A 12,600-nucleotide genomic window follows, 5' to 3' on the forward strand; every position below is an offset into this window, starting at 1 on the left:
CAGTTAACTTGAAATCAAAACTTAAAATTGTGTGGAAAAAAACTTACTTTTGATTTTATATATATATAGTTAATTACTCCTGTAATTTGTGTTCTTCATAATTGCAAAAAAAAAAATATTTTTCTAAGTTATTAATTCATTCTACTGTGCTACTTATTCATTCAATAAAAAAAAAAAAAACTAAAAAAATCTCTTTTAGAGAAAGGTAAGAAAAAAAAATTAAGATAAAAAATTTGAATTCCAATTTATTTCTAGCTTTAATTGTTTAATTGTTATTTCAAAATATTTTTTACTGTTTACTTTATTAAATTTATTTATTTATATTTGAATTATTTTTTAATTATTAAAATTTTTAATTACTACTTATTTTATTTATTAAAATTACTTGCTGTTTATTTACTACTTTATAATATTTACTATAACTAATACATATCAAGAAGAAATTTTTGCTGTAAATTAAACATTCTTTTCTTGTGCATATTTTAAACTCACTCATTTTTAATTCACACTTTTGAATAAATCATATTTTTATTGTGGTCCTATCAGCTTTGAAATAGCTAATTTCAACTGTATTAGTTAATAAAATTGTCATTCAATTAAATTTAAAAAAATAACTTAAAATATTTTTTAATGTAGAATTTAGCATATCTCATGTTTTTTTTTGTTGTTGTTTTTTTTTAATATTTGATTGAACCTTCTAAAGGTTTGGAGGATTTAAATAAATATACATATGATTAAATATTTTTTGATGGATACTTATTGGATATTTTTTTCTTACTTTTATGAAAGAAAATGTAACTTTAAGTCTTAATGAATAATCATTTGCTTTGACCTAATTTTCTTTTTCACATAGCTCACACTTTATTTATTAAAAATGGCTCTTATAAAAAAAAGTCATAAAAAATATTTAGCTAAAAAATTTGATAAATATCAGATGTGCTACATTAATTACTTTTAATGGAAATGTTTCCTTTTTTATTTTTACAATAAAATAATAAAATTATTGAGATTGTTGAAGAATATTCTTAATCACATAAGCATATTAATCATTATATCTAGTGAGTTGATAGAACATATATATAATGGTGATGATTTTTATTGAGAGTTGTCTGATGTTGATTAAAAGCTACTTTATACAAGTTATGATTTTATTTCATTATATCCGAAATAATAATAATATATATATATATATTATTTCAGAAATTATTTCAATTTATTGTTTTTTACAGTTTATGAAGCTGCTTTGAAAGTGACCTATCTTTGCCTTACTGAAGACACCGCTTTATTTTTGAGACATATTTTGGAAAAACTTACGCGTGAAAGACAGAATGAAATGTTTCAAATCCTTAGAAAACTTTTAAGATACATACCTCAGCTGCCGCCTCAATCAGCTTGTGCACTCTTTAATTATCTGGTATTGTTATTTTAGTTCTTACTTTAATTAATTAATTTATTTTTGTGCTGTAAAGTTTTACTATTGTGTCAGTTTAATTGATATTTCTTACTACTATATTTATGTTGTAAATTATTATTCGATGAATTGATTTGAAATATTATAATTTCAATATTTTGAATTTTCAGATTGGTTATGTTATGTTTTATGTTCGTGCACCTATTGAAGGAGGTCAAGATCATATTGGGAACGCTTTATCAGTTTTGTGGCAGGTGAGTTTTTTAGTTATATATATATAGCCATCTATAGTGATTATTTTGTTTGTCAAGAATTTTCGTTTCGTTTTATTTAAATTAAATCTAATAAAATCTGTTATGAATAATTTTATATTAATGATTCTCTTAACTAATGAGTTTTTGCTTAATAAATTCAAGTTTCATAACATTATAGTCCCATTAAAAACTTAAGAATCTGACTAATCAAAATAAATTAGAATTGCATGCTTTTTTTTGTGGGAATGCAATTTCACTTTCTGATTTCTCATGTAAACTGCTCATATTATTAGCAAAACATTTTCCCTTAGTTTTTAATCATAAAAAAAAAATATTTAAATTATAAGCAATGAAGCAATGAAAATTAATTTTTTTTTGCAACAATGAAATCTGTTTGTAAATAGTGTGCAAACTATATTTTTAAAATTTTCAAAATTCCAGAAAAAATTGCTTGATAAATAAATTGCTGTCATAAAAAATACATTTTTTTAATAACAGCTATAACTTTATCTTATAATACCTTTTGAAATTATAGTGGAAGTCATCGAAATTTCATTTAGTTTTTAATTGAGATTTATAATATATATATCAAGTTGTTCATTCCCATCTTCCAAAATATATATTTGCTAAATCTGGTAGCACTTTGTCTAATGGTCTGTCCTGTAGAGCATTGGCATATACAGATATTTTCTTTTTATGTATAAATTTTAGTGCATTGTTATTCTGTAATGTATTATAGTGTTTATGTTTTATATATTTTCTTCTTTAGGTTGCACCTAGTGTAAATGGATTATTCCTTAAAGATTTAAAGCAAGTTTTAAGAAAGGAACAGTGTGATGTAAGATAAATTTATGTTTGAAATAATCAGTAATAGTAATCAATCAGTCAGTAATATTTTCTTTAAAAAAATATCTCAAGTTGTATGTATGACTTTCTTTTAATTATATATATATGTATACATATATAGGCAACACTGCTTATAACTGCAAATGTTCCCAGTGCAAAGAAAATTATTATTCATGGACCTGATGCAAGTGGCATTCCATCTCAGTACCCAATTCATGAGGTAATATCTTTTGGTCCATTGATTAAAAGCTTTTGTTACATATCTTTCCAAAAATATTACTAATGTTAAATAGTAATTAGAGATATTCAAAATTACCATAACAATTTGAAAAAATATTTAAATATTGCAAAGCTTAATTTTCGGCAATAGTGGGGGGGGAGAAGTAATATAATTTTCATCATTAATTTTTCAATTAAATATCTGTATGGTCAAAATTTTGAATCATGTTTAGTTTTTTTAAAGTGTTGATCTCAAGAATGTAATTCTTTTAGTTTAGTTTATTATTCATGGTTCTTCTCTTTAATTTGCAAATGTACTAATTTATGGCTCAGGTCTTTTTTAAAACATTTTATGTACAATTTTTTATGCAATGAATCTCTTGAAATGAATTTAAGGATGGAATTCTTTAAACTTTTTGAATTAAATATTGTGACTTAGGAATAGCATTTGATCATGTAAAGTAAAATTGTTGTTTATTATAATATTTTCTTTTAAATTTTAGGACACTCAATTTTCACTTATTTTGCAAGATAGTTTGGATTTCTTTGGTATTGAAGAAACACAGCATAATGCATATTTCTTAGTGGATACTAAAACAAGTAAACTTACTCTATTTCTTTAGTTAAATAAAATCATTAATCTATATAAATATGATAGAAATGCAATTTGCATTCCTTTAAGATGAAATCTAAAAAGTTTTAAGATTATATTTATCCCATGTGATAGTTATTAATATCTAACTAGGTATTTATTATTATTGCTTGAAAGCTAACAATAGTTGTCACATTAAAATGTTATATTGTTTGATATTTTATTACATTAGAGTAATAATTTCACCAAATTCTTGTTGATTGTGTAATTGAATTAAATTTAACTAAGCAACAAATATTAATCTTGTGTTATTTCTATTACTAAAAAGATGACAATTTTACAAGCATACATTTAGCATTTTTTATTGATAGTATTCATAAAGTATTGTTTGCCACACTTAGCATTCTTTTTACTTTATTAAATTTGCAATTTTTATTTATTTTACAGTATCACAAATTTGTCAGTATTGATTTATAAATTATTTGATTTTATATTCTAGATATGATGCACTGTCCAGAAAGTTATGTGAGAGATTTTTATTTTTTCAAACGATCTCAATATCCACAGTTATCATTGATTCATATGAATCCAGATATAGCTTTTGAAACTATGCAAAGTCAGTCTTTCAAATTACGTTTTCTTGAACTAGGAAAGGTAAGTTTATTTAAATGCTACATACAAATTTTTATTAATTTTATAAACATTATTTGTTGTCATTAATTTTATTGTTTTGGAAAAGATATTGTAATTGAGAAAAGTTGCAAAATTTCTCTATATCTAAGAGCTAATATTTTCAGATTTCTGTAATGTTATGGCGCAGAGACATATTTTTTTTTCACTGGATATTTTTTTTATTTGTTTTAATAAATATATTAAAATCAATAAAGTATATTTCTTCATATTAAATCAAATTCAAAAACATGGGTTTGCCTTTTTGAAAATCTTCATGTTTTTTTTTATTGTTCTTTATTAAAATCTGGAATCATCTTTGATCTTTCAATCATATTAAAAAGAAAATGCTTGTTATTTATACAATATGCTGTCATTTTAGATGTTGAAATCTGTAAATTATGAAATATGAAAATTAATGTATTTACATTAAACATTGCCATTTACCATTTATTTTCATGAAAATAAATGTTTGCATCTTTATTGCTGTTTACACAGGTGTTAAAAATTGTTCTTAGACAAATCTTACAAGACAAGTTATGCTATATATTTTATTTATGCATATTAAATAATAACTAATAAGCACTTTTCAGATTTATTTTTATTCTCATTTTTTTTAAAATATTCTGGCCATTTGGTAAAAAAAATTCAAATCTACATACTTAACATTCCATTTTAGAAGTTAAAAAAAACTTTTAAAAATCAAAATGTGCTAACTTATATGGAATTAAATTTTCTTTCAAATTATATAAAGCATTTTGTTGGTGCATTTTATTTCTGTGTGCATTGTTAAATTAAAAATGGTTCATATTTCATAGCCCTACATGATTTTACTGTCTTAAGAACAATAGAATTATGCAGACAGAATCATGCCTCTTTGAAGATAGTTACTGCAGTTTTTTTTTTTCAAAAAAGAACATATAAACATTCTCAATTTTTTTATTTTTTTTTCCTAAATTTTCAAAATGTTGTTAATCTTAGATTTTATGTCTTTTCATTTGATATAATGACTTTTTAATAATTAATATTGGTAACTTTTTTTATTTGAAGAAAATATATAACTGATGAGTAAAATAAAGTGTGAACTCTATTTTGTTATATTAAATTAAATTATGATTGCAATTTCATATTTGTGTATTTTTTGTTTATATTCTTCGATTTTTAATTTAGGTATTAATGAGTTTGGCAATTTCAAATTCGAACACACAAATATCTCAAAGAGTTTTCTTTTTACATGAAGAACTTATGAAACTACCTTCTTTTCCTCGCAAAGCCTTAGAGTCTGATTTTAATCTTTATTCTGGGTCCCTGGGTAAAGTGAGTATAAAATTAATGTATGAAATATATTGAAAATACTAAGTGTTAATGAATATAATTAGTTCACATACTTTATCTAAATAACATTTTTATCCTATAAAAATGAATGTTGTAAGCAAGTATGTTGAATGTATGAATGTTGTTATGTAATTAATTGTAATGTCTTAAATTACTTCTTTTTTTCTTCTGTAGGAAATGCTTGCGATGGATACACTTCATAAAATGGTTTGGGTTAAAGTGAGTTTATATGTATATATACATCAAATCCATTTGGAAAAATGTTTTTCTTATCATTTAAAATTGTTATTTATTATATAATAAGGAACATAATACTTTTCAAAATGTATTAATTACTCTATTGATATAAAACAAGATTATGATTTTTCATGTCCTAGGACATTTTTTAGCAGTTTATTTCCTGGTGATAAATGAAAAATGATTTTTTTCTTGTAAATTTTGACTTAAATGATGCTTGATATTTATATTTATGTAAGTTTTTTGTCTTTTCTGATTTCTCTTAAATAGTCTTTAACTTTTTTATTTTCAGTTATTTCTTATTTATTTATAAATATTTTCTTTTAAGAAATCCATACATTTTTACTTGTTTCAGGTTAATACCGATTTTGGTACTTTAATTGAATTGCAATTGTGTTATAATCTTTAATCAAAAATATAAATCTTTTTTTATCTTAATTAGCACCATAATGATATTCTTTTTTTTTTTTTCATAGCATTTATATTTCTGCAAACATAACAGCTTTTTACTTATGACAGTCTTGTGTGTGGAAAAACATTTCTTCAAAACTGTGCTTAAATCTAAAACTGAAACTATAAACTGAAAAGACATTTGATATATTTTAATAGATTAAATTAAATATTATTTTGACTTACAAATTCTTATATTAAAATTTAAAAATTAAATTGTTAAGTATGAAAAGCTTTTTTTTTTTTTTTTTTTTTTTTTTTGCTTTAGTTGTTAAAGGATTAATGATTTTTAATAAGCTTTTGCATGAGATAATTAGTTTAATTTGCTAGTATTTCTTCATTAGTTCAAAGGTGTTTAAAATGTGAATGTAAAAAGAAATAAAATTAAATATCTGTTATGTAACTTAACTATTCTTTACTTAAGTATTCCTTTTGATACTTAAGTAAAGATACTTATCTTGTGCATGAGCCAAATACATAGATAATATTGATTATTTATATTCTGTTTTTATGCTTACAAAATCTTTAATTTGAATGTTTGCATTATCTCTGCTTTTCAAATAATATATATTTGAATAATTGGTGCATTTTGATGAATCTGATTTCTTGGATTTGACTATGTATTTTAATTATTCTAAAATATAATTTTCAACCTCTTTTTGTGTATAATGTCTGTACATTCTATTTAAATTGAACTCTGGTCAAAGTACTGTTTGTATGTTAAGTTTGCTTGTATTATTATTGTGCGAATTTTCTGACTTGTATTTCTATAAAAATGATGCATTATCTATGAAAAATCTATCTGTCTATTTCATTTTTAAACACCAAATGCAGAAAAGCTTAAATATGAGTAATACATTTTTATTTATTTTTGTGTTATTTTTCTAAATACTAATTTGTATTTTTTTATCATTCTGATATAGTGAATATAATAATTTTCATATTAATATGTCAGTTTCTTTTATTTGGATATGTTTTATTTGGTTCTCTTATATGCTTATTAACAAAAATTTTATAAGATTTTGTTTCAATAATTTCTTTAATTTGCTGAAAAATAAATTACATATTAAAATTTTCTAAAATTTTTATCCATTTGAAAATTATCTATTTTTAGAAAGTGCTCTCTACCTTGTAATTATTTAAAAAATGTTGAAATCTTATATGATAATGACAAATTATATATTTTGTCATTATATATAAGAATAAAATATATCATTTTTTTTTTTTTTTCATATATGGAAGGCTTTTTCTCAGACTTAAGAGAGTATTATTTTATTTCAGTTTATTTAATTTCTTAATTTTGATTTTTTCCCAATCCTTTTCATTTAAATTCAATTTATTGAAACTGTGAACTGTTTTCTGTGAAATCATAGGTATGGAGGTTTCATTATTTTTTTTAAATGAATACAAAGAGAGAAATACATGACAAATGTTTTTAAATGGGAAAAAAACAAAGCAAAGCATTCTTTCACATTTATTTTCTCATTTTTATAAGGAAAGAAAGTAATATTAACAATCACTTTGCATTACTATTTTTATTTGACCTCATAATTTTTTTAAAAAAATTTATAGCTTGTTTCTCGGATGTTTGAAGCCATGGCAGGTCTTTTTGTACACTCCTCTGATATACATCTTTTCTTAAATGTTGTGAATGGAGCTTTAGTTTTACACCCAGAAGATGCTATGATTTTACGTCTGTGCATGTCTACATTTCTCAATGCCGCTTTACAGTTTAAAAATATATTCGCATCAAATGGGTATGTATAAATTGTACCTTTGTTTTGAAAAGAAATGCCAATGAAAATGAATTATATGCTGTTTAATTCTGATATTTTTATGTTTTAGATACTTACTTATTATGCCTACAATCTTACGGATATATTCAAATCATCAAACAAATAATTTATTATGTCGCACTCTAGAATTTGTTTGCAAACAGTTTTACATATTGCATAGAAAGCCATTCATATTGCAGGTAATTTTTGCTTTTCATTTAAAATATGGATAAATGATATTTTGAAATATTATATACATTCTAATGTTGGAAATATTAGAAAGAAATATTTAATGATTCTGTAAAACTTTACAGTAATATTCTTTCTTTCTTTTTCAAAATAAAGTGCTCTTCCATCATAAAAATTTTTAAGGAGTGATTGTTCATTATAATTATTAATGGTTGGCAAATATGAAAGAATTATTTCATAACTATTTTTATTTTTTGACTTTTAATATTCATTTGTAATATATTGTAAATGTAACTTTTTTCCATTGCAAGAATAATGGAATTGTATGATAATCAATGAATTATGTAATTATGTGTAACTAGCCATATATATATTATTAAAATGGCCTAGCTAAGCTACAAAAGAAATAAATATTGTTATTGAAAATTCAAATTCTAAAAGTCTGGTGTAGTGGATGTATGTTAAAACAATCCAATAAACTCAATAACAAAAAAATATCACTTTTATTCTACAAAAAAAAAAAAAAAAAAATGAACTTACAGACTACAAAACACAGCTGAATAATTTGTCATCAACAGATGATAGAAGCAAAATGTTTACTTTTCTTAGTTTGAAATAATCTATTCCACTTCACAATACGACTTAAATTATTGGAGTTTAAAAGTATTCTGGTAATAAATTAATGAAATTAAATTAAAAAAGGATTATGTATAATTAAGTTATGTTTCTTTTTCAACTCATATAGTGATTTTTTCATGTAGTTCTTAATGGGCATCTGTGTATTGAGAGAATTAATCATTTATTAATTGTGATCTCATTAAATGAAAAATATTTTATTTATTATAAAATATAACTATAAATATGTGATGAAAAAAATGTGTCTAACGAAAAGGAAATTTGTTTCTGTCTAACCTCCAGACTGACTTTAAAAAGTCATTGTGTTATTTTAAAATGTTTTTATTTATTCTTTAACTAAGCTGCTTGCTGTTGTATATTTAGATGTTTGGTGCTGCTGCACCTATTCTTGATATGGATGTCCAAAGTAGTTATGGAGATGCTAGCAAAGTAAGTATATTCCTCTGCTCCTTAAGACTTTTTTTAAAAAAGTATGATGATAATATGATAGATAATAAAATTTCTTTTGTAAATACATCGTTTGCATGTTTTCTTCAGGTTCAACCGAAGGCTTTCTTCCAACTATTACAATCACTGGAACAGTACGTGGTCGATCCATTAGACATTCTTGAATTGGTAAATGTAGAGAAACCTCTGAGAGCCTTAGATTTTTGTTATCAGAATGATCCAGATACACTTTCTATACTGGATGCTATTTCTCTGTGCATTACAGTTGTAGCTTATGCTGCCGATTCTCACCGTGGCCATCAAATGCTAGTAAGTCTTTTGATTCTTCAATAAGTGATAGCATTTTAAAATTTTGAACTAGTGAAATAAAGAATTTAGAATGAGAAAATAAGAATTGGAAATGAGGATTTTCTTTTGAAGCTTAATGTATATGAGGAAATGATATAGTAAAATGAAATCTTTTTGTTTATTTCCTAACATTATGGAAAATACGATTAAATATGTTATAAAATTAAATAAATTTATGAAATGATATTTATCCCATCAAAAACAGCTAGGAAGAAACATTAAATTAGGTTACAATATTTTTCTAATAAATTAATCCTTAAAGCCATTAAGTTGATATCTGACTATTTAATCAGGAATTTAAGAAATTTATTGGAATATGTGTGTTAAAATAACACACGAAAGTTCCAATAAAATTTCATTAAGGATATGAAAAAAACCCCTCCCAAATTAATATAATCATGAAACAAATACTGGTTTTAAAATATTTTTTACAAAAATTTTTCAAAAGTCAATGTAAAAATATAAATAATATATATTTAAAAAGTCTTAAAATTAAAAAAAATATTAAAATTAAAGACTATTTTCAAATTCCTTATATTACCTTAAAAATAAAATTTATAAAATCAGAATAATGGCATTTTAACTTCAAAATCTAGCTAATGAGTAGTATATATCATTTCAAAATATTTTAGGAGTTTGGAATAAGCATTGATTTTCTTGGCAAAACAATAGAACAAAATAGTGAAATACACTTTTAAAGATTAATTAATTATTTATTGCTAAATTTAGCAAAATTTTCTTAAGAAAATCTCATTATGCCAATTTACTTAATTTGGATTTGCTTTAAAAAATTATTTATTCATATATATAATAGATAAATTATAATATTTGTCATATTTATTTTGATAATTGTCATGGAATTATAATATTTGCTAATTATCCTAAATTATTTATAAGTTATAAGGTTTAAAAGTATGTGAATATTAAAATTATCTCCATTTAACATTACTTTATCAAATTTTGTTTCATTAGTGAGATTTGGATGATAGTGAAACCTTGTGTTATGCCCACAAAAAATTGTAAAGCATAATTGAATGTCAGTACAGATTTAACAAATCATTACTTAGTATGATCTTGTCTAAGGACCAGTACAAAATAATACTTTTATCATTTCTGCAGAAAGAAAATTGACAGTAAGAGCTTGGGAAAAAATTTAGTTTCAAAAGGAAGCTTAGCTTATAATTATTAACGGATTTTATATGTTTTGAATTAATACTAAGCTATTTAAGTCTTGATCCATGCTTTTTATTATCAATAAGAAATTAAGAATGATAATAAATATTAAAAATTCAGGAGCAGCAGTTTTAATGGAAACGAACCATGGATGCTCATGACTGAAATTTATTAAAAGGATAGTGCATCACTAAAAATCGCTAATTTTTATTCAGTTTAGATGGTGAAGAATCAGGTTACATACTAGGTATATATTGTCAAAATTTTCTGTATTTGAAAAAAAATTATTTTTAAATTCCTTTATTATATTATTTTTTAAATTCTTTATTCTTTTAAATTTTTATATTCGTTATAATATTTTTTTACCGTTAGAGAAAATTTTGACAATCTATTTGGCTATAATTAAAAGCATGTTATCATTACTCTTAGTTGTAGCAATGATGGCATGCACGCATAAAATATATTTAATATATTTGCAACATGAATGTGCTGACATAATTACAAGAACAATTAAAAGTATTGTTGTAAATTAGACTTAAAAATATTTTTAAAAGTGAATTAAAATTACAAAAACTGTGTAAGAAAATTAAATTAATAAAACTGAAGTTATTGTGAATAAAAGCGAAAATATCGATTTATTTTTAATTGAAAATTTAAATTTTTTACATTTCTTTTCACTGTGAGAACTTAGTATCCAAGACGTAATTGTTTGCCTGATTTGGTTACAGTTTGCTCTGCAGAGCATTGTGGATAATTTTTAATCATGCATGTTAAACGAGGCAGTTTACAGATAGTGTTCCAACTTATAAATATTATCGTGTTTAAATACGAATTGTTGTATTTTCAGACAATTCTAGAGGCTGTATTACCTTTCTACTTGCGACATCTACAAAATCTTACTACGAAAAAGGAGACTCCTGGTGGTTCCCGATCTGAGCTCAGTATGATACACAATATCTCAATTTGTATGAAAACTCTAATTAGCAACTGTGAAGCTCTTGCCAGGTAATTTAATAGAATGTTTTATTGATAAATCTAACTTATTTTGTTCAATTGTGTTTAATTAAGAGGTCTTATTTTGAAAAAACCTTGAAAACGAATTGCAGTCACTTCTTCAGGTATTTTGAAATATATTTTTTCAATATTTTCTAAAATGCAAACAATATTATTAATAATTTCATATTAATTACATAAATTTGCTTGTTTTTCTACTATACAACACCAGGCAATAATATGAAAGGTCAAACTAGTTTTTAAAATTTCTAGTTGCTAAGAAAAGAAATTGATTGATGAATTCTATTTAGTTTAGCATAAATCCTATAATCATTTCCTCCAAAACCAATTATTGTAAGAATTAACTTTTGCTATGGTGGAATAATTTAATCTTTTAATTGCAATGTATAGAATGATTTAAAATGCTTCTTCAGAGTCTTATTTATTCATTATTCAGTATATTCCCTTAAGCTGTTTCAAATGAGGATTTAAATGGAAATGACTGGTGTTAAAGCTGCCTAAGAAAAACACCGTTTTCTTTCGCTTTTTATATTAAAATAGAAAAACGATATCCCACCGGTAAAAAATTCAAACTTTGTTTATTCCATCTTGGGATTAATCTACAAGTTGCCATCTACAAAATGAGACAGCAAAAAATATTTCTTAAATAACGTTGACATTCTAAAATAAATAAATAAATAAAATAAAATATTAATACATTTTCAACAACTGGCACTACTCTTCTACTTAAATGCTTGGCTGTTTGCATCATAAAGGCTGAGGTTGCTAAACATTTTTTAAGTTTTTATCTAACTCGTCTTGAAGTACTGATTGCATGTGCTTGCTAAGAGTTTACCACAAAAATATTTGATATACAGCTAATTATGGGTCTGTTGTATATGACTCAGCTAGATCATCTTACTTAAATGTCTAATCTTTGTCTGCCAAAGATTAAACATTTTAACATCTATTGGATTGTGCATTGGAGCATTCAAGGTATCACCAATGCCAGCTAATATGCTGAGG

The 12,600-nt window shown here is 23.5% G+C and overlaps 1 protein-coding gene across 2 annotated transcripts in view; it reads left to right on the plus strand.

Moving 5' to 3' along the window:
* LOC129966469 (protein unc-80 homolog) overlaps positions 1–12,600 on the plus strand; it is a 94,025-nt gene that overhangs the window by 56,667 nt on the left and 24,758 nt on the right. For both annotated transcript variants that reach the window (XM_056080899.1, XM_056080906.1), the window contains exons 35-47: positions 1,230–1,414; positions 1,582–1,665; positions 2,435–2,503; positions 2,633–2,731; positions 3,234–3,330; positions 3,822–3,976; positions 5,162–5,308; positions 5,501–5,545; positions 7,586–7,770; positions 7,859–7,988; positions 8,977–9,042; positions 9,151–9,369; positions 11,429–11,586. In XM_056080899.1, coding sequence (XP_055936874.1) covers positions 1,230–1,414; positions 1,582–1,665; positions 2,435–2,503; positions 2,633–2,731; positions 3,234–3,330; positions 3,822–3,976; positions 5,162–5,308; positions 5,501–5,545; positions 7,586–7,770; positions 7,859–7,988; positions 8,977–9,042; positions 9,151–9,369; positions 11,429–11,586 — 1,639 coding nt within the window. The remainder of the gene's footprint in view (positions 1–1,229; positions 1,415–1,581; positions 1,666–2,434; positions 2,504–2,632; positions 2,732–3,233; positions 3,331–3,821; positions 3,977–5,161; positions 5,309–5,500; positions 5,546–7,585; positions 7,771–7,858; positions 7,989–8,976; positions 9,043–9,150; positions 9,370–11,428; positions 11,587–12,600) is intronic.

Source organism: Argiope bruennichi, chromosome 1 (genome assembly GCF_947563725.1).
Source record: "Argiope bruennichi chromosome 1, qqArgBrue1.1, whole genome shotgun sequence".
Classification (NCBI taxonomy): Eukaryota; Metazoa; Arthropoda; class Arachnida; order Araneae; family Araneidae; genus Argiope; species Argiope bruennichi.